Source organism: Thalassophryne amazonica, chromosome 16 (genome assembly GCF_902500255.1).
Source record: "Thalassophryne amazonica chromosome 16, fThaAma1.1, whole genome shotgun sequence".
NCBI classification, from domain to species: Eukaryota; Metazoa; Chordata; class Actinopteri; order Batrachoidiformes; family Batrachoididae; genus Thalassophryne; species Thalassophryne amazonica.
Genome location: NC_047118.1, coordinates 75239373 through 75261276, shown reverse-complemented (window position 1 = coordinate 75261276; position 21904 = coordinate 75239373). Strand labels below are relative to the sequence as shown.

Here is a 21904-nt window from a genome sequence, read left to right as displayed (position 1 = left end):
TGGGTGAAACCATATCACTGCTACACTGTCTTTCCTGTTGCCGACCATCTGAAGCCTCATTACTGAGGAACAAAAATAGTGAAGAATTCATCAAAGTGAAGCAAATCCACTTTTTGTGCAGGAAATAAATCTGATAAAAGTTTTGAATGAATGCGTTTGTGGCGCTTTAGTGAGACTCCTTCAAGTTTCCTTCAGCACTAAGCTGATCCTGTCCATCAGGTTCTGGTTTCCCTGATGAATTATTAATTATTTTTTGACACATGAATCATTCATCAGTTGTTCCTCTGATTTATCAGTTCTGTTGTCATATTAATTAGACGCTTCACTTACTGATTAAGGTATTGATCGCAGCACTCACTGCAGAACATTTCATGTCCCCTCATACAGTTAAGTCCATAAGTATTTGGACACTGTCAGAGTTTTTCGAGCTTGAAAGTAAATATTGAACATCAGTTTATGGTTCAAACTGTCAGGTTGTAATTTGAATGTAATTACATCCAATCAAAGTAAATCTATAAGAATAACAAGTGAAATTTGGGAACATGCTGAGGCTGTTTGGGGACAACCAGTCCATCCCTACATTTCCACAATAACCATCTATTTTCCGCAGCCAGGTGAAACATGGCTGTGGACATAAAACAGTGCGAAGAAAACTATCCATTTTTGGGCTTCAAAAAGGAAGAAAAGAAAATAGAAACAACAGAAGAAATTGAGTATAAGGGGAGAGGGGGAGGGAAAGTCAAGGATTACTATGTCTGATAAATTACACTGAAGTAAGTTCTTTGACTCTCTGTCCGTTTGACTTGGCTTTTTTTTTTTCTTTTGGAAAACAAATAGACCATTTCTTATGGTAAACTGAGACCAGTGGCAAGGCCTTTCACTTCAACACTTCAACAATAAATACAGTGGGGCAAATAAGTATTTGATCCACTGTCGATTTTGCAAGTTGTTCCCACCTACAAAGACACCTGTTTACACACTCAATCAATCACACTCCAACCTGTCCACCATGGCTGAGACCAAAGAGCTGTCTAAGGACACCAGGGATAAACTGTAGACCTGCACAAGGCTGGGATGGGCTACAGGACAACAGACAAGCAGCTTGGTGAGAAGGCAACTGCTGGCGCAATTCTTAGAAAATGGAAGAAACACATGACTGTCAGTCTTCCCCGGTTTTGAGCTCCATGCAAGATCTCACCTCGTGGAGTAAGGATGATTCTGAGAAAGCCCAGAACTACACAGGAGGACCTGGTCAATGACTTGAAGAAAGCTGGGACCAAAGTCACAAAGATTACATTAGTAACAAACTACGCCGTCATGGTTTAAAATCCTGCAGGCCACTCAAGGTCCACCTGCTCACGCCTGCACATGTCCAGGCCCGTTTGACGTTCACCTGTGACCATTTGAATGATCCAGAGGAGGCATGGGAGAAGGTCATGTGGTCAGATGAGACCAAAATAGAGCTTTTTGGCATCAGTTCCACTCGTTGTGCTTGGAGGATGAGAACAACCCCAAGAAAACCGTCCCAACTGTGAAGCATGCTGCAGTGTGCAAACTTGGTCAAGAACTACAGGAAACATTTGACTTCTGTAACTGCAAACAAAGGTTTCTGTACCAAATATTAAGGTGTGTTTTTCTATTGTATCAAATACTTATTTCATACAATAAAATGCAAATGAATTATTTAAAAATCATACAATGTGATTTACTGGATTTTTTTTTTTTTTTTTAGATTCTGTCTCTCACAGTTGAAGTGTACCTACGATAAAAATTACACATCTCTCCATTCTTTGTAGGTGGGAAAACAGGCAAAATCGACAGTGGATCAAATACTTATTTGCACCACTGTAAGCAAAAATAACCAAAAATTACTGAAAACAAAGGCCAGTGGCATGGTACATTCACTATGAATAATCCATTCACTCACGTTTTCAAACTGTGCAGTATTTTAAGTTGCACGCATTGCTCTCCCGAATTTATACACTAAACTCACTACTTACATACATAACCACACTACACTATCACCTGTCTGTGTTTATGATTCCATCAAAATTAAATTTTATAGGCTGTTTGTTGATGCAGAAAAACGACGTGACCAGTGATTGAGTGGTTGTGACTTTGATGCAGTGACTGATGAAGTCCTGTTATTAGGGAATAATTATTTATTTTAAAGAATGTTCCACTATAAAAATATGTGTCTAGTTTTTACATATTGCATCCCAAGATAATCAAAATTATTTTTCTACCAATTATAAAAGCGTCCTCTTTTAGGGCTTTTAGCTGGAAAATTGTCGCGAGCAAGTTTGTACATGTTTAAATATGGTTTGGGGCGGGATGTCATGTTCTTGTATTTATTTGACAACTTACATTTACATAGCATTTTATTCTCTCTCTGCTTTGTACAGCCTTGGAACTCTCTCTTTCTCTCTCTGATCTGATATGAAGTATATTGATGCGCTGTGTTATTTAAATATATTATCATTTTCTGATATATAGCTTTTATTTATATATATATATATATATATATATATATATATATATATATATATATATATATATATATATATATATATATATATATATATGGATGGATGCTCCTTTTATATCCACTCATGACACTCACAATTAGTGTCCTCAGTTCCCAAATGCTTATTGAGTGTTGTTAGAAGGAAAGGTGATGTAACACAGTGGTAAACATACCACTGTCCCAGCTTTTTGAAACCTGCTGCAGGCATCCATTTCAAAATGAGCAAATATTTGCACAAAAACAATAAAGTTTATCAGTTTGAACACTAAATATCTTGTCTTTGTGGTGTATTCAATTCAATATAGGTTGAAGACGATTTGCAAATCATTGTATTCTGTTTTTATTTACATTTTACACAACGGCCCAACTTCATTGGAATTGGAGGTTGTATATTAGAATATTCTATTACTTTTAATTCCGCTATTAATACTAAAATACGCGAACAATTTATCCTGTATCATAGCTACATGTATAACGTTTGCAGAAAAAAATTGTGAAAATCAGTTTAGTATTCAGAGAGTTACGATGGATTAAATGCACTGACACTTCATTGTGCTGCCAAAGAACACTGAGTGGAGCGGGTGACCGGTCTAAGAGGGCGGCCCCACGGCTCGTCGGCGCCAATAGGCGGCAGCGGTCGATGCGGCGTCTACTCTTTATAATGTCTATGGTTACAGAGTATCACTGGAAGCGGAGCTAACATCAGCTAAGCTACGATGGCTGCTGTTAATATGTTATATCATGAAAATAAATAACAAAAATTTCATTTGAGGGAAATATTGCAGCATGCACTTCTTAGATGATCCATTAGCACAATTAACTGCACAACAGGCAATGCTATTACGGGCGTCTCCTATCCTCAAGCCTGCCCACACGTCACCCAACGTGTAATTGACTATAGTCCCAAACTGATTGTTGTCTGTATTCCGTTGTGCACAATTTACAACATTAAATTGTTACTGTTTGGCTTATCCATTGCCCGTTCTTTTACGCCCCCTGTTGTGGGTCCGTGTTCCTACACTTTCACAACAATCAAGTTGTTTTACCAATAAATATGGCTTTATACACCCTGAAGAAAACCATACACCCTGAGGCCGTATTCATTGGTGAACAACTTGATAACTGATATTATTATATGGCTGTGACGCTACATGCGCTACACACGCTCTGATTACCAGTCGGATATTTTCCCTTATCGGACAGGTTACCATGACAATCAGACCGCAACGCGTATTTTTGTTAGAAACCAGGAAGCTAAAAGCACAATTAGAAAAACCAAGTCGGACATGAACATACTCCATAAATATCTAAACAGCATCAGAAAAACACACAGATTTGAAAGCTTACCAGCTAATGATGGACCATCTCTTAAGCTAGTGGAGGTGAAGAAAGCCAACGAGCCCAACACCATCAGCAGCATATTCGGGCGATACTGTAAGTTTGCGTGTTTACATATATAATAGCCATATAATAAACAAATTATTAACCTCACTTGAACAGTTAATAATCCTTTATATTCACTTGATGGGTGGAGGTTATAGCTTCGTGTACGAGGTCTGTTAGAAAAGTATCTGACCTTTTTATTTTTTGCAAAAACTATATGGATTTGAATCATGTGTGCTTGCATCAGCCAAGCTTGAACCTTCGTGCGCATGCGTTAGTTTTTTTTTCATCATTCGCCTGTGGGCAGGCTTTGAGTGAGCACTGGTCCACCCCTCTCGACAGATTTTCATTGTCAGGAAAATGTCTGAATGGCTGGAGCAGCGCTGCATCAAATTTTTCAAGAAACTGTGTAAGGCAGCCAGGTGGAAACCATTCGGAAAATTCAGATGGCTTTTGGTGAAAATCCTATGGGCATCACACAGTTTAAGGAGCATTACAAATGGATTAAAGACGGCCCACAGCGGCTGAGGGCGCGCCGAGCTTCGAGTGGCCATCGACAGGCTGAAATGACCAGATCATTTCCAAAGTGAAGGCTGTGTTGATCCGGGACGTCGTGTGACTGCCAGAGAAATGGCAGAAAAGGTGGACATCAGCCATTTTTCGTCAGATTCCACTGTTACAGGAGATTTTGTAATGAAAGATGTGCGGAGGCATTCGCGCGTAGGGACGAAGCTGCAATGGCGAAGAACAAAAGCAAGTCCGTGCTGGAAGTCTCACAGGACATGTTGTGACATGCCCAGCTCTCCACAATTTCTCGGATACTCACTCGACTAAAAAGCCACCGAAAGCCGTCTGAATCTTCTGAATGGTGGAAGACCTAATGCCATTGCGGCTTCGTCCCGACGCGCAAATGCCTCCGCATGTCTTTCATTACAAAATCTCCTGTAACAGTGGAATCTGACAAAAAATGGCTGATGTCCACCTTTTCTGCCATTTCTCTGGTAGTCACACGACGTCCCGGATCAACATAGCCTTCACTTTAGAAATGATCTGGTCATTTCAGCATGTCGATGGCCGCTCGACGCGTGGCGCGCCCTCAGCCACTGTGGGCCGTCTTTAATCCAGTTGTAATGCTCCCTAATCTGTGTGATGCCCATAAGATCTTCACCGAAAGCCATCTGAATTTTCCGAATGGTTTCCACCTGGCTGTCTCACACAGTTTCTTGAAAAATTTGATGCAGCGCTGCTCCAGCCGTTCAGACATTTTCCTGACAATGAAAATCCGACGAGGGGGTGGACCAGTGCTCACTCAAAGCCTGCCCACAGGCGAATGACACAACTGACAGGCGTGAAAAAACTCACGCATGCGCACGAAGGTTCAAGCTTGGCTGATGCAAGCGCACATGATTCAAATCCATATAGTTTTTGCAAAAAATAAAAAGGTCCGATACTTTTCTAACAGACCTTGTATATCTCACGTCTACGTAATCTCATACATGGGTTTAGACGTCCCGATACAGTGCTATTATTCTATATTTCAGAAAACAATCCTCATTTAGTGTGGATCTGGACAAAAAAATAAATAAGAAAGAAAGATGAGTAACAGATGGGTGCACCTTGAGTGACCTTTAACCTGCAGCTCTAACAGGTGTCTGTAATGTTCCACATGCACACATAACGTTCAGGTGAAGCAGCATGCATGGCGTCCTCCACGTGCGTGTGTGCATGCATGCATGAACTCTGTTGTGCAGACGTGTACAGATGGTTTGACAGGCACACACAGACACATGCCAACAGTGAGGCTCACTGCAGTCGTCACTGTCTGAGCTGTTGATCTCCACCGACGTGTCGACGCTGCTGGTCAGCGAGAGGGAGCCGCCACCGCCGCCGCCACCCACCCTGCCATAGGGCAGCAGAGGCGACAGGAGTTGGGCACCACTGATACTGGAGGCCACAGCAGTGGGGCTGAGGGACAGTGGGGAGCTGGTGGGGTTTGGGGAGACAGGAGTGGGGGAGGTGGGGGACAGGCGCGGAAAATAGGCAGAGATCTGTTGGATGGGTTTAATTGGTCCAGGGCAAACATCAATGGCCATGTGTTCCTGGATGGAGATGCTGAGCTTCTTTCCACGCTGCACCGTCATAGAGTCTGAGAGCAAACACAGAAAGGTCATATTATTGTAAGTCACAATTTATTATTACCTTCAGTCAGGAGGCTGCTGTTTACTTACTTAAAAACTGCTGAGATGTTGTTGTTTTTATATTTTCAAATGTCAGACGTTAAGAATCATATGTATTGCTACTTATTTCAAGTAACTATTCAAGTAATTATAAAATAACCATATTTCATAATTGGCATCATAAACCTCATAGTTTAAAACCTGAAACAGTCAAATGACAACAATGCAAAGAAATTTGATCCAGACACTGTTTGTTGCTTTTCATTAACGTTAAACACAATCGTATTTGCGATGAGTAATAGAATAAATGAAAGGCTCATTTCTGTGGTAATCCCATTTGGTATCATCTGATGCATTTTGAACCTTCCTGAATCATGAATATTTTAATTTCCAATCAGCTTAGAAGGTAATAAAGCTACAAATATGGAAATTTTTTTGAGTTATTAAATGATTTATTGAGAATCTTGTGAGGAAAAAATGCCTCCCGACCTTCAACATAAAAACACCAACACAGTCCAGACTCTCCAAAGGAACTGTAATGTTTTACAGCTATTAGCACCAAGTGCAGCAGCCAAACCAATGGTTAAGCGGTGCACTTGAGACCAGAGCATCATAGGTTCAAACCCCTGAAAATCAGTAAATCACTAAATTCCCTTGGGCAAAGTCATTAACCCCCAAGTTGTTCCCAGTGTGTAGTGAGCACCTTGCATGGTAACACCCTAACATCGGTGTGTGAGTCTGTGTGAATTGGTGAATATGAGACATCATTGTAAAGCACTTTGAGCTTCTGATTCAGATGGAAAGGTACTATATACAGCCTTCACTTTATCCACATTTTGTTATGTTACAGCCGAATTCCAAATTGGACGGAATTCATTTTTCCCCTCACAATTCTACTCACAACACCCCATAATGACAATATGAAAAAAGTTTTTTGGTATTCTTGCAAAATTATTAAAAATAAAAAAATAAAAAAACACGTGTACGTAAGTATTCACACCCTTTGCTCAATACATTGTTGATGCACCTTTGGCAGCAATTACAGTCTTGAGTCTTCTTGAATATGATGCCATGAGCTTGGTGCACCTATCTTTGTGCAGTTTTGTCCATTCCTCTTTGCAGCACCTCTCAAGCTCCATCAGGTTAGATGGGGAGTGTCAGCGCACAGCCATTTTCAGATCTCTCCAGAGATGTCAATCAGATTCAGGTCTGGGCTCTGCCTGGGCCACTCAAGGACGTTCACAGAGTTGGCCAGTCAACTGTGGGACCTTATGTCTTTCCAAATCATGTTCAATCAACTGAATTTATCTCAGCTGGACTCCAGTTAAGCTATAGAACATCTCATGGATGATCAGTGGCAACAGGATGAACCTGAGCTCAATTTTGAGCTTCATGGCAAAGGCTGTGAATACTTATGTACACGTGATTTCTTAGCTGAAAAAAAACCCCGTGAAGCCTGTTGTTGTTGGTGGTGGTGTGTGTGTGTCTGTGTGTAAATGAATAACAGAGAGCAGAGGTACTGACAGCCTTATATAGCGTCACAGCTGTTAGCTGCAGAAATCTGCTGAACTGTTCGGAGGCAAGAGCAGCGAGTGTGGCCGCTAATGACACCGTGGTAATCAAATGATGCATCTAATCAAAAATGATCTGACCTGCACGTGTCCGGTAAATTCATCACTGTCAGCTTTGTGCAATCCAGAATGCACAATGTTCCAAAAATTTTAAATTATTTTGCTGTCATTCATTCCTCAGCATTCACATACTGCAGCCTCTTCAGCACCATGGTATTAAAAAACATTTAGAAGATTTTACACTGAGAGAAGGAAAGAAAAAATAACCCTTAAAATAATCTAAAATGCTGTGGGGTTTTGATGACCTAACTTCTTCTTCTGGCTGTTCCCGTTAGGGGTCACCACAGCAGATCATCAATCTCCATCTCACCCTGTCCTCTGTATCTTCCTCTGTCACAACAACCACCTGTATGTCCTCCCTTACCACATCCATAAACCTCCCCTATGGTTTCCCTCTTCTCTTCCTGCCTGGTGGCTGCATCCTCAGCATCCTTCTCCCTATATACCCTCAGTCCCTCCTTTTCACATGTCCAAACCATCTCATTCTCATCTCTCTGACTTTGTCTCCAAACCGTCCCACCTGAGCTGTCACTCTCAAAGAAGATCGTAGCATCGTGTCTTTTTGTTAGTGCCGCCGCCTCTAAGCTCTACAACATAGCTGGCCTCAGCTAGTGTCTTCTAAATGTTTCTCTTCACTCTTCCAGTTATCTTTCTGTCACAAATCACTCCTGCTACCTTTCTCCACCCTGTCTTCACGCTCTTCTTCACTTCACTGCCACACTCTCCATTACTTCAGACAGTTCACCTCAAGTATTTAAACTTATCTACATCTTGCAGCTGCTCCATTCCTCCACCCTCTGTATCTCCTCAGCTCTCTGTACAACCTCCACGCCATGTGTATTCAGAACAGAACTGTATCACAAAGATAACTGGTCACAGTAAAAATACTGGGCCTCACTATGACGTAGGACAGTGGTTCCCAAACTTTTTCAAGACAAGTACCCCTTTGGGCATTTGAGTTTCAGTCATGTACCCCCTGTCACTGGCGGACTTGACATGTCATTTAAGTTTTATCAACCACATAAAATTACATCATATATATATCACAATATACAGACACTGTTGTGAAAGTGTCGTGACACGGACCCACAACAGGGGGCGTTAATGAACGGACAATGGATAAGCCAAAAAGTAACAATTTAATGTTGTGAATCACACAACGATGTACAGACAATAACAATACAGTGACTGTCAATCATACACCAGGTGACGTGTGGGCAGGCTCGACGATAGAAGACGCCTGGCAAGAGAAAAGCCGGATCCACACAGCTTCCACCGCCAACGGAGCTGAAGAACACCGGAGCCGCCAAGCCCTGCGCCCCAGGTGGCCGCTGTCTTCAGCAGTCAGACCCGGTACTGCTGGCAGAGAACAGAGACAGTCCAGATGAGTGTGAGGTCGCACACTCAGTAATCCCACAGTCTGTATTCAGTAAAGGAGGGAGAAACTCCACCTCCAATCACACACTCGTGCAGCTCCTGAGATAACCACTTATCTGGGTGGGGTGTGAGGCGAAGCCGTCGCGGTCCATACCAAACGCCAACTCCACAGACAGGGTATCCGTCCCAGGAAAACGGCTGCAAAAAGAGATCAGACTAATACTCGAATTTAAGTGAGCAGAGAAAATTACCTGAGTGGTAGTTGATTTCTCGGCGGGGAGGTGGAGTTGCAGTCCGGCCTTTATGGTGGTGGTGATGAGTAGTGGATGAGTGACAGCTGGTACGGAGGATGAGTGACAGCTGTCACTCCTGGTTGCTCCAACGCCCTCTCATGCTTGAAGCCCGCACTTCAAGCACGGTGCCATCTTGTGGTGGTGGGCCAGCAGTACCTCCTCTTCAGCGGCCCACACAACAGACACATTTGTGTGTATAATTTATTAGAATAACAAATGTTTTATTAACTTCAAATTTAGTGGGCTGAACCTTTGAGGCACTTATTAACAAAACCTACTGAAGCCTCATTTCAGTATCTGCCTTAATTAAAACAATTTAAACCACAATGTGAACAATTATAATGCAATGGAAAACTCCAATGTTTAATGTGAAGCGTGGCTTGACTGGATGCACACAGCTCAGTAATGTTAGGCTCAATGCGTGAAAGGCTGAGTCTCAAGTCATTTTCAACATTAAGTCTGGTTCTGTATTTTGTTTTCATGTTCGTCAGTGTGGAAAATCCACTTTCACACAAATACGTAGTTGCGAATGGCATGAGAGTCTTAATAGCGCGCTTTGCAAGTGCAGGTTGTGTTCTGTGTTGGGGGGTTTGGCTGGACATTTGGGTGGTGTTTTCTTTTCTTTGCTCTCCAGGTGGTATGCAAACTGATTTATTGTCTGTGGAGAAGGTGCTGGCAGAAGAGTCCTTCACCCTCATCAATGTGATAAGCAGCACCTGTGGATGGTGCTCACGTGCAACCTTAAAGACTTTCAGCTGAAGCAGATAATGAGATGGCGTTCTGCATTTAAGCCATGTGTGATTCAAGGAGAATTGCCGGGAACTCGACCTTGTGATGTTCGTTTGTGAGACGCTGGGGACCACGCCTGGGTTTGACACGTCGTGCCTGTGAGGGAGGACGGGTGAGGGACACATGCTGTCAGCACACATCAGAGGTGATTGATTGTCTGAATAAATGTTAATAGTAATTTGGTATTTTGTTGCACAGTATATTTGAACATTGATGAGAATTGTGCAGCTCGCTTCTCACGGCCGTGGCGTGCGGATTGATGATCCTCCACCTGTTGTGAGAGGCTGCTCATTTACAAAAAGCTTGAATTCAGACCTGAATGTGTTGCTGATAGTGTGTGCCTTTGAAGGATATTGGTTGTAGCTGCTGACTTACCTCACCTTTTCTATCCTTCACAGAATCGGTTTGTCGTGTCCACCTGGGGGGTGTTTGGCGGTGAACGTGAGTCCAGAAGCGCCGGGCTTCGATCCGTTTGGGCGCTGGAGAGCGCGCCGTCCTTCACTCCGCCAGACAAACGCACTTTTATGTTTGTACACAGAGTATTGCACAAAAGGGGGAAAATAAAATTGCTTTGTTTTTTCTGGAACCGCTTTCTGGTTATTTAGCGCTGGGTTCAGTCAGACGCAGGTCCGCTCCTCAACCCGCGTCGGCACATAACAGGTTGCTCCACGCGCAGGCCAATCCAAAAGTCAGTCAGTGTCTTCTGATTAAATTCTGCTTTTAGCGATCCATCTGTTGCAATGTCAATAAGGCTCTCCTGTTCCGCTGTTGATAAAGACGTGGTCACTGCAATAAATGGATGACGTATCCACTCGTTTGACCCGTCCGCCTCAGGAAAATATCTACGCAGCTCTGCAGACAGTGCGCCAAGGTGCGCCTTCATCTCTGCTTTCACGCAGCCTCTCAGTCTGAGTTCGTTTGAGCACAAAAACTCATGCCACACTGGGAAAACGTCGGTATTGTTTGACTCAAGGGAGTTTATCCAGAGTTTTACCTTTTTGATCATGGCCTCAATTTTATCTTGAACATTGAATATTGTTACAGTTAGCCCTTGTAATCCAAGATTTAATTCATTCAGATGTGAAAAAATGTCACAAAGATAAGCCAGACTAGTGAGAAATTCTTCGTTGTGCAAATGTTCTGACAGGGCAAAATCATGTTTACTGAAGAAAACTTTAAGTTCATCTCTCAACTCAAAAAAGCGAGTTAATACCCTGCCTCTTGAAAGCCAGCGCACCTCTGTGTGTAATAACAGCGTCTCATACTCACTGCCCATTTCATTACACAACGCAGCAAACAAGCGTGAGTTCATGGGCTTGGCTTTCACAAAGTTGACCATCTTTATGGTGATGTCCAAAACATTCTTGAGGTGAGCAGGTATTCCCTTTGCAGCCAGCGCCTCATGGTGGATGCTGCAGTGTACTCATGTGGCATCTGGTGCCACTGCTTGCATGCGTGTCACCACACCCCCATGTCTACCTGTCATTGCCCGTGCGCCATCTGTGCATATACCCACACATCTATCCCACATTAGGCCGTTTGTGTTCACAAACTTATCCAGCTTTTGAAAAATGTCAAGTGCAGTGGTCCTTTCCTCAAGAGGTTTACAAAAGAGCATGTCCTCTGTTACTGTCCCTTCATGTATGTAACACACGTATACAAGGAGGTGTGCAAGGCCAGCAACATCTGTGGACTCATCCAGCTGTAGAGCGTAATACTCGCTGCCTCTTACCCGCTGAAGAAGCTGTTTCAAAACGTCCTCAGCCATAGCACTGATGTGTCGAGAAACTGTGTTGTTCGATGACGGGATAGTCCGTATAGTCTTTTTTGCCTTTTCCCCCAACATTGCTCCAACCATATCTGAGGCAGCAGGGAGTATTAAATCCTCCACTATAGTGTGTGGCTTGTTAGTTTTAGCAACTCTATAGCTGACCATGTATGATGCTCGCAGCCGGTTCCTGTTAAGCAGTGTCTGTCTCTGCAATACAACTTTTACTTGCAGATAATATGTTATGTGTCGACGCGGGTTGAGGAGCGGACCTGCGTCTGACGGAACCCAGCGCTAAAACAACCAGAAAGCGGTTCCAATAACAAAACAGTTTTATTTTTCCCCCTTTTGTGCAATACAAAGTGTACAAACGTAAAACTGCATCAGTCTGGCGGAGTGAAGGACGGCACGCTCTCCAGCGCCCAAAAGGATCGAAGGACGTTCACTGCCAAACACCCCCCAGGTGGACACAACAAACTGACTCTGCGAAGGATAGAAAAGGTGAGGTAAGTCAGCAGCTACAACTAATATCCTTCAAAGGCACACACTATCAGCAACACATTCAGGTCTGAATTTAAGCTTTATGTAAATGAGCAGCTTCTCACAACAGGTGGAGGATCATCAGTCCGCACGCCACGGCAGTGAGAAGCGAGCTGCACAATTCTCATCAATATTCAAATATACTGCGTAACAAAATACCAAGTTACTGTTAACAATTATTCAGACAATCAATCACCTCTGATGTGTGCTGACAGCATGTGTCCCTCACCCGTCCTCCTTCACAGGCACGATGTGTCAAACCCAGGCGCGGTCCTCAGCGTCTCACAAACGAACATCACAAGGTCGAGTTCCCGGCAATTCTGCTTGAATCACACATGGCTTAAATGCAGAACGCCATCTCATTATCTGCTTCAGCTGAAAGTCTTTAAGGTTGCACGTGAGCACCATCCACAGGTGCTGCACATCACGTTGATGAGGGTGAAGGACTCTTCTGCCAGCACCTTCTCCACAGACAACAAATCAGTTTGCATACCACCTGGAGAGCAAAGAAAAGAAAAGAACACCCAAATGTCCAGCCAAACCCCCCAACACACAACATAATAGCTTCAGCTGACGCTCAAAGTATTCACGTGGTTTATTTTTCAAATGGGGATGACTGGTCTCTAAATGCCTGCGCAATAGTGATGGCTTCATTGCATTTTGCGATAGAACTTTTGCACAATTAACACACTGCGGGCGAAGAAATCCACCCGTGTTAACACACGTGAAACCAAGAGCAATGTAGTTGTCATCATATTTGCGATTCTTTGATGTCTTATTCTCTCGATTAAATAGTCTTTGGTCTTGATCAAAAGTCTGCTGTCTCACACTGCAATGCTCTGCGTCTCTGTCACCGCTGTCCTCTTTGATACTGCTGGCTATGCTAGCTTGACTCTCGCTAGCCACACAAACATCGGGGTCATCGATCAGATCTGAGTCCGTCATAGTCGCTGTAGTTGGACAATCAGCTGGACTGTTATCGCTAGCAGCAAGCTGACTAGTTGTGGCAGGTGTCTTGGCACTGGGCTGTTTTCTTCCCGTTAGCCACTTGTCCATATTGCCGCTCGTGTGGCGGGCTCATGGGGCGGCTAAGTGAGCTGCGCTGGCATGGCAACAGGTGTCAATCACCCAGATAGTCACACCCATCTGTTGCGCAATAAATTGACTCAACACTAGATGGTAGCATTTACACACATCTATAATAGTATTGTTTCAGACAGCTTATCACAATTACAGCGTGTTATGACATTTTTTTTTCTTTTTTGCTCATTGCCCCGCGTACCCCCTACAGGCACTTACGTACCCCCGGGGGTACGCGTACCACCATTTGGGAACCACTGTTCTAGTACATAGAGAAGTGGTTGAGTAGCACATACTAACAGCTGGCGAGACCCAGTGTGGAGTCAGTGTGAAGTTCTGCCAATTAAACAAAGTTCAACAAGAAATGATTTGAACGTTGCATTTGAAAGGTTGATTTGCCGTGAACAGGGTCCTTGTTCCCCGTGATGGTCACATGAATTGCCCTGAATTCAATTGAAGGAGAAAGTGTGTTCAACACAAAGGGAACACAAAAGGCACAAATAAGCAACAGTGTGTTTGAGAAAACAGAGAGGATGGAGAATGATGCAGAAGGAAAGTGAAAGAGTGGGAAAAAAAAACCTCCCACGAGACTACTCAAGAAATGCTGAGCAGAAAAAAAAATCTACTGAGCTGACGAGAACGTTGTCAGTTTTGTATATTATATAACAGACATTTGTTATTTTGATTCCATGCAGCCTTAAATGAGCCATTATTGATTTTAAGGTGAAAGGAATGGGGGGTGGGGTGGGGGGCACAGGGAGGACCCTGTACAGGCCGCGTCCACGCGTATTGACAAACTCATTGCCACTCTCATTCACACCTATAGTTAATTTAATCACCCGTTCACCTAATGTACATGTCTTTGGAAGTGGGAGGAAGCCGGAGCATCCGGAGGGAACCCACACAAAGATGTGGAGAACATGCAAATTAAACACAGGAAAGATCAGGTCGGAAGTGAAACTGGAAGCTTCTGGCTGTGAGGTGGCAGTGAGATCCACAAACTGTGTGCTGCCTACACACTAATTAGTTACAGGCCACAACAACAAAAACACCTACAAAAAATAAACCAGCCAGCAGATGACACAGTGGAGCAATGGTGAGGTTTTACTGTTGTTTATTTTCCTTTACTTTCAGTAGGAAGTCAGAAAATTACTTCCTGATTTTCTAAGGTGGCTTTCAGACCTGGCTGACTTTTCCTGAGCATCACCTCAGAACGGTTCATGTGTTTCCCAGGTGGAGGTCAATGTGCTGCCTCACATAGATCAGCACAAGTTAGGAAAGATCACTCAAACCTCTGCTGGTGTTGAACACAGCCAGACCTTTTGGGAGCTCAGGTAGACCTCTTGGCACCCAACTCCACATGGGAACCCAAACAAACAAACTCCACACAACTCAGTGTCCAATTTTCATGCTGAACACAAGAAGAAATACCCCAAAATATGAAGGGCTGATGACAGAATGTATATCAAGTTCACTCGGAGTTACATCAAGTTGCACTGGACTTGTTCCAGGTTCTCCTGAGCCATTTGTGGACAGAGCTGTGATGGCTGGAACTCCACCAAGCCCCACAAGAAATAGAATTTTCCAGAATTTGCTGAGTGGTGTGCCTGAACGGGAGAACTGGACAGTGAATGCTGCCTGCTGAGAGGTGATGGGGAAATCAACCGCTGTGAATCAAGTTGGAGCGAAACAGCACTAAACTCAATCAGGTGTGAGAACAGCTTAATCCTCACTCATTTTTAATTTAGTCATCTGTTGAGAGAATCAAAACAAGAACAACCTGTATGCTTGATTTGTTTGTTTTTGTGTTTATTTTGGCTGCTTGTCTCTGTGTTTGTTTTGATTATGTTTGTTTTGGTTTTTGCATGTGTGTGTGTGTGTGTGTGTGTGTGTGTGTGTGTTAGCTTCTTTGTTTGCTTGTTTGTTTTGGCTGTTAGTCTTTGTGTTTGATTTGGTTGTTTTCTTTGTCTTTTTTGTTTGTTTGTTTGTTTTGGCTGTTAGCGTTTGTTTTTGTTTAGTTGTTTGTCTTTGTTTAACTTTGTTATCGTGGCTGTTTGTTTTATGTTTTGGTTGTTTTCTTTGATTGTCTTGTCATGGTTGTTTTGCGTTTGTTTGTGTGGTTTTGGTTCTTTGTCTTTGTCTTTGTGTGTGTTTGTTGAATGTTGGCTTGTTTATTTTGTCTTTGTGTGTGTGTGTGTGTTGGCTTGTCTGTTTTGGCTGTTTGGTGTTGTGATTGATTTGGCTATTTTTCTTTGTTTGTTTTGGCTGTTCATGTTTGTGTTTGTTTTTGTTTTGGTTGATTGCCTTTGGTTTTGTTTCTTATTTTGGCTGTTTGTTTTTTTATTTTGGCTGTTTGTCGTTGGTTGTCTTGTTGTCTCTGTGTTTGTTTGTGTAGGTTTTGGGTGTTTGTCTTCCTTTGTCTTTGTTTTGGCTGGCCATCTTTGGTTGTCTCTTATTGGCTTTTTGTTGTTATGTCCGCCAAGGACGTAATAAAATCATCGGCATTTATTTATTTATTTTGGCTATGTGTGTTTGGTTGTCTGTTGTTGGCTTTTTGTTGTTTTGGTGGTTCGTGTTTGTTTCCTGTTTGGGCTGTTAGTTTGTCTTTGGTTGTCTTGTTGTCTCTCTGTTTGTTTGTGTTTATTTTGGGTGTTTGTCTTCCTTTGTCTTTGTTTTGGCTGGCTGTCTTTGTGGTTGTTTAGCCTCTTTATCTTTGGTTGTCTGTTGTTGGCTTTTTGTTGTTACGTTTGCCAAGGACGTAATAAAATCGTTGGCGTTTATTTGGCGTTTGGTTGTCTTTGGTTGTTTGTCTTTGTTTATTTTAACTGTTTGTCTTGTTTTTTTTTTGGGGGGGGGGGGGGGGGGGAGTTGTAAGTTTGTTTGTTTGTTGGGGTTGCCCGATGTACATGCTTGAAAATTCCTGTCTACTCCAAAAACAGCAGAATAGACGTTAGTCTTCTTGTGGGTTTGAGCTTCTTGGATCTTTCAGCCACATGCGGGACATCTGATCCTCAGCTGATCCATCTGTTCTGTCTTTACTGGTTCTGAACAAGCAGACTTCAAGGAAGGAAGGAAGGAAGGAAGGAAGATAAGAAGGACTGAATTTCTGTATTTGTTTCCTATCTAGCAGATTCTCAAAGCACTTTACAACTGTGCCTCTCATTTACTTGCCCAGCCAAGGTCGGTCCCCATTTTTACAGCTGGCGGACTGATAAATGTCTTGTCCAAGGAGACAGGCAGCATGAGTGGAATTCAAACACATATTGGCCAGCCTGCTCTTTATCCAAGGAGCTACCTGTTCAGTGATTCTGAAGAGAAGCGGCTCTAATGATCAGATTTGTTGAGCCTTGTTTGTTTTACAGCAGAGACTCTTTTCCTTCCTGAAGAGCAAAAACCACAATCTCACTTTTTAAAAATGTCTTTAAGCCCAACAAGAAGTCCAGCTGCTGTAAATGTTTTGATAAATGTTGTCTGATTTAATACATTTCATGCAGAAACAATCGACAGATAAATTATTTTCGACATAATGTATTTTGTTGACCGGTTTAAAATATGAGCTGCTGCATGTTTGCTGTCCGGTGTTGGACTTTCTGTGTCAGATGACGGATGAGCTGCTGAATCCGTCGTGTTTAATTCAGGAGGGAAGCAGCGTTTTTCAGCAGGAACACGAGGGAGCCGTTCACAGGGGGATTACTACAGACGCACAGGGCTGCAGGTTTACTGTGAAGAAATGCATTATGGGGTGGGGGGGGGGGGGGTGGTGGAAGTATGGTAATGATGGCTCATGAAATATATCCCTGCATTCTCCTTGAATGAAATAGAGATTTGTCTCTTCCCTGCTATCTCAGCTGTCACTCACTGCTGCATGTTTAATTCTCCTGCAGCGGCTCTCTGTCCTCCTTTTACCGAGCTCCTTCACCCCCGTGCTTAGTGCCGCTCTCTTACCCATCACCCCCTGACTCGGGTGACTCGGTGAGCACCCGTCACTTTGAGTACTGACCTGAGCGTTGATTGACAGGTGTTAGAGGGATGGGTGAGGAAGGGGTGAGGAAGGTGAAACTTCAGTGTCTACTGAATCCTTACTGAGGGTATCAGACATTTTGACAATACTTATCAAATATTACTGACCCATCAATTCAAAACCTCTGACCTCTGACCTGCAGGGGTCTGTGGCCAGAAACGTTCCACTGATGTTTGGAGAACTTGGTGAAAATATTTGACTGAAATTTTAGGACACAGAAGACACAAAAAAGAGGCAGAATTTAATGTATTTCTTTCCTTTTTTCCCCGCCAGCCACAAAGTTGGAGGAGGATATGTTTTTACCCCTATTTGTCTGTTTGTTTGTTTGTTTGTTTGTTTGTTTGTGAACAGCCTGCAGCTCACCATTTTTCATATATCATTCTGAAAATTTTACTGAAGATTCATATCCTGACAGGCAAGGAGTGATTAAATTTTCAAGGTCATAGGTCAAAGTCATGAAAAATCTTGGAAAATCGGACAAATCCCTGTCTTTAACATTGGATGAATTTTCAAAAATTCATAACTCTGTCAGTAACGATCAAATTTCTTTTATATTTGACAGCCTTATGAAGGATGATATCCTTTATCGACTGACAAAGTTTGATCCGGTGTCCCGATGAGATGATCTACGTGTCGCGAGGATCTCCACTGCGCAACTGCGCATACACACGCTTGTGCACGCAGCACCCAGGACTTTAACACCTTCCCCTGGCGAGTTTATGTACAGTGAGGAAAATAAGTATTTGAACACCCTGCGGTTTTGCAAGTTCTCCCACTTAGAAATAATGGAGGGGTCTGAAATTTTCATCTTAGGTGCATGTCCACTGTGAGAGACATTATCTAAAAAAAAAAAAAAATAATCCGGAAATCACAATGTATGATTTTTGAATAATTTATTTGTATGTTACTGCTGCAAATAAGTATTTGAACACTTGCCAATCAGCAAGAATTCTGGCTCACACAGACCTGTTAATTTTTCTTTAAGAAGCCCTCATATTCTGCACCTGTATTAATCTATCTTTATATCTTTACCTGTATTAATTGCACCTGTTTGAACTTGTTACCTGTATAAAAGACACCTGTTCACACACTCAATCAATCACACTCCAACCTGTCCACCATAGCCAAGACCAAAGAGCTGTCTAAGGACACCAGGGACAAAACTGTAGACCTGCACAAGGCTGGGATGGACTACAGGACAACAGGCAAGCAGCTTGGTAGAAGACAACAACTGTTATGATTATTTATTAGAAAGTGGAAGAAACACAAGATGACTGTCAATCTCCCTGGGTCTGGGATTCCATGCAAGATCTCACTTTGTGGGGTAAGGATGATTCTGAGAAAGCTCAGAACTACACAGGAGGACCTGGTCAATGACCTGAAGAGAGCTGGGACCACAGTCACAAAGATTACATTACTAACACATGATGCTGTCATGGTTTAAAATCCTGCAGGGCAGCAAGGTCCCCCTGCTCAAGCCAACACATGTCCAGGCCCGTTTGAAGTTCACCAGTGACCATCTGGATGATCCAGAGGAGGCATGGGAGAAGGTCATGTGGTCAGATGAGACCAGAATAGAGCTTTTTGGAATCAGCTCCACTTACCATGTTTAGAGGATGAGAACAACCCCAAGAAAACCATCCCAACCGTGGGGCGCTGTTTGGATGGCGACACTGGATCTGACCCAGATTACAGATTTTGTGGCCATTTAAATTTAACATTGAAAACCCCATTTAACGTATATTTTACATTATATCTTAATCAAACATGCCCCATTCACTGTCATATTTGAAAGTGAGGACCAAACTGGCACTCACTGTCACCTGACAAAGTTTGATCCGGATCTGATCCGGATTGTGGATTTTGTGGACATTTGAATTTAATATTGAATATTTGTATTATATTTTATCTTATGAAAAGCCACTTCTAACAGGACTTTGACCTTGAAATTTTTTTCCAAGATTTGTGGAATTGAAAACTAGTTGGTGGAGGTTTGTGCTCTATGAGCGCAGTGCTCTAATTGTTTTTGTCATTTTTTTTTTTTTTTTTTTTTTTTTTGCTACAGGATGGAACCAGACTGAAAATGTCTGAATTTTGGTTAATAATGTGGTTAATCATTTTTATTTTATTTTTTCTATGATGATGGCGTTGTGTAACATCCTGATCCAAATCTTCATGTAATTTCACTTAATGACTGTCTGACACCAGAAACATGATTATTTTGATCAGGATCACTTGATTCATTTTTGACATAAACAGAAAAAAAATTGATCATTTCATGATGAAAAAATTGGCACCACGGTGGCTTAGTGGTTAGGGTAGTCTTGCACTGGGCTCTGAAAGTGTGCAAACGGCAGTTGTGAGGCAATTTGCTTTATTTTGCGTGACGCTTGCTGGGTGTCGCAATTTCCTCATTTGAGTCACGGGGCGTCACACATGTCGCACCTGGACTGTGAAGAGTTCAAAATTGGTAAGGTAAAAGTCATCCTGGGGCTGGCGATTGCATGCAATCTGTGTGTGACGGCACCAGCCAAGATCTCTTTGATGGTGTAGACTGCTGGACATTACATATTTCATCCTGCAGGAAATCATTCTACACATAGGTGAGTGTTCTGTTCTTGTTGTATTTTTACTCCTCAGTGGAAACATGCTAGGCTTTGTTATTACTGTTTATTATTATACATTATTTATCAAAATAATTTATTTATTACTATTTTATTATTATTTACAGGGCTGTTCCTTACTGGGTACAGTCGGGGGAATTTCCACAGCCTCCATTCACATAATAGCAGGATAATAACAGGATAATACCAACTGATCACTTTGTGCACAAACGTGTCATCATTTCAGCCACAAGTGACGTTAGACATCTATAAGAGTGCCACACGGCATTCGCATGCAAATCAGTAGATCCTTGCATCTTTGAAAGCTGTGCTCAACATTTCCAAAAGTGCTGTGCAGCATTCGACTGGCACATATGCAATATGTACACAGCCATCTTAGCTGCAAGTCCATGCAATATTCAGCTGACGTTTGGCCAACATTCTGGTGACATGCAGTAATGTATCTTTTGTACCAATTAAGGGAGATACCAGCTGTGAGTTGCCTTTCATTCGTGTGTTTCGCATCTGTAACTACTCTCCATCAGCAGCGGGCCAGTGAGACAGTACTCTTAGCTCTGTTGCCTCACAGCAAGGTCATGGAACTGATTCCCACCTGTGGCCTTTCTGTGTGGAGTTTGCATGTTGTCCATAGGTGTGCAAATTGTCCATAGGTGTGCATGCAGGTGTGGTACCCCGCCTCATGCTCTACTGACTGCTGTGATAGGCTCCAGCCCCCTGTGGCCTTTAAGTGGAGTAAACAGTTGAAGATGAGTGAGTGAGTGAGTGAGTGAGTGAGTGAGTGAGTGAGTGAGTGAGTGAGTGAGTGAGTGAGTGAGTGAGTGAGTGAGTGAGTGAGTGAGTGAGTGAGTGAGTGAGTGAGTGAGTGAGTGAGAATGTATTTGTCTGCCTCTATGTGGCCCTGTGATAGACTGGCGTCCTGTCCAGAGTGTCCCCTGCCTCACACCCTATGATATGACTACTGGGATCGGCTCCAGCCCCCGGTGACTCGTTGGAGTAAGCGGTTATAGTGAATGAATGATAAAAAAAAAAAATGATTGAGATGAGTGATGTGGGTCATCCTTCGGGAAATGTTTGACATTTAAACCAACTTTTTAAAAACATCACTTTGTCAGCAGAGCTGATAATTAAGAGAGTTCATTTTAATGCAACTGATTTTTGTGAAACTTCCCCAGAATAGAATCCAGCAAATTTTGACAAAATATGAATATTTTTACATAATTCCTTTTAATTTTGGAGATGGACTGGGTTTATTAATGAAGACATTTTTTAAACTGTGCACCCTGCATCCACATAATGACGTGGTTGTTGTATGGCTGGGGGGGCCTGGCTGCTGGTTTGTTTGCCTTTTGTGTTTCCTCCCAGGTGGCGTGCATTTGGGACTGAGTGGCTGTGTTGCTGAGGCTGTTAGGACTTCACCCTGATCACCTGTGACTCGTCAGGACTCACAGCTGAGGTGCATCTGGAGGGATTGGAGTATGTTGGCATTTAAGACTGAAGTGCACAGTGTGCATTTGCCAGAGACTCGACCTTGTGACCAGACGGGTGAGATCGTCGTCTTGGGAGCCATCTCATCAGCAGCGGACGCTGAGAATGTCCAGGTTTGATGCACGGTCTGTGAAAGAGGAGAGGGTGAGGTCTCACGCTCGTCAGCACACTTCCTGAGGTACGTTGGATTTTGTGACTAACAGTTATAC

At 42.9% G+C, this 21904-nt stretch overlaps 1 protein-coding gene across 1 annotated transcript in view; it reads right to left on the bottom strand.

The window, feature by feature from the left end:
* The window catches only part of doc2a (double C2-like domains, alpha), a 221177-nt gene that overhangs the window by 151196 nt on the left and 48077 nt on the right, over nt 1-21904 (bottom strand). The window contains exon 2 of the mRNA XM_034189703.1: nt 5718-6056. Coding sequence (XP_034045594.1) covers nt 5718-6051 — 334 coding nt within the window. The 5' untranslated portion in view covers nt 6052-6056. The remainder of the gene's footprint in view (nt 1-5717; nt 6057-21904) is intronic.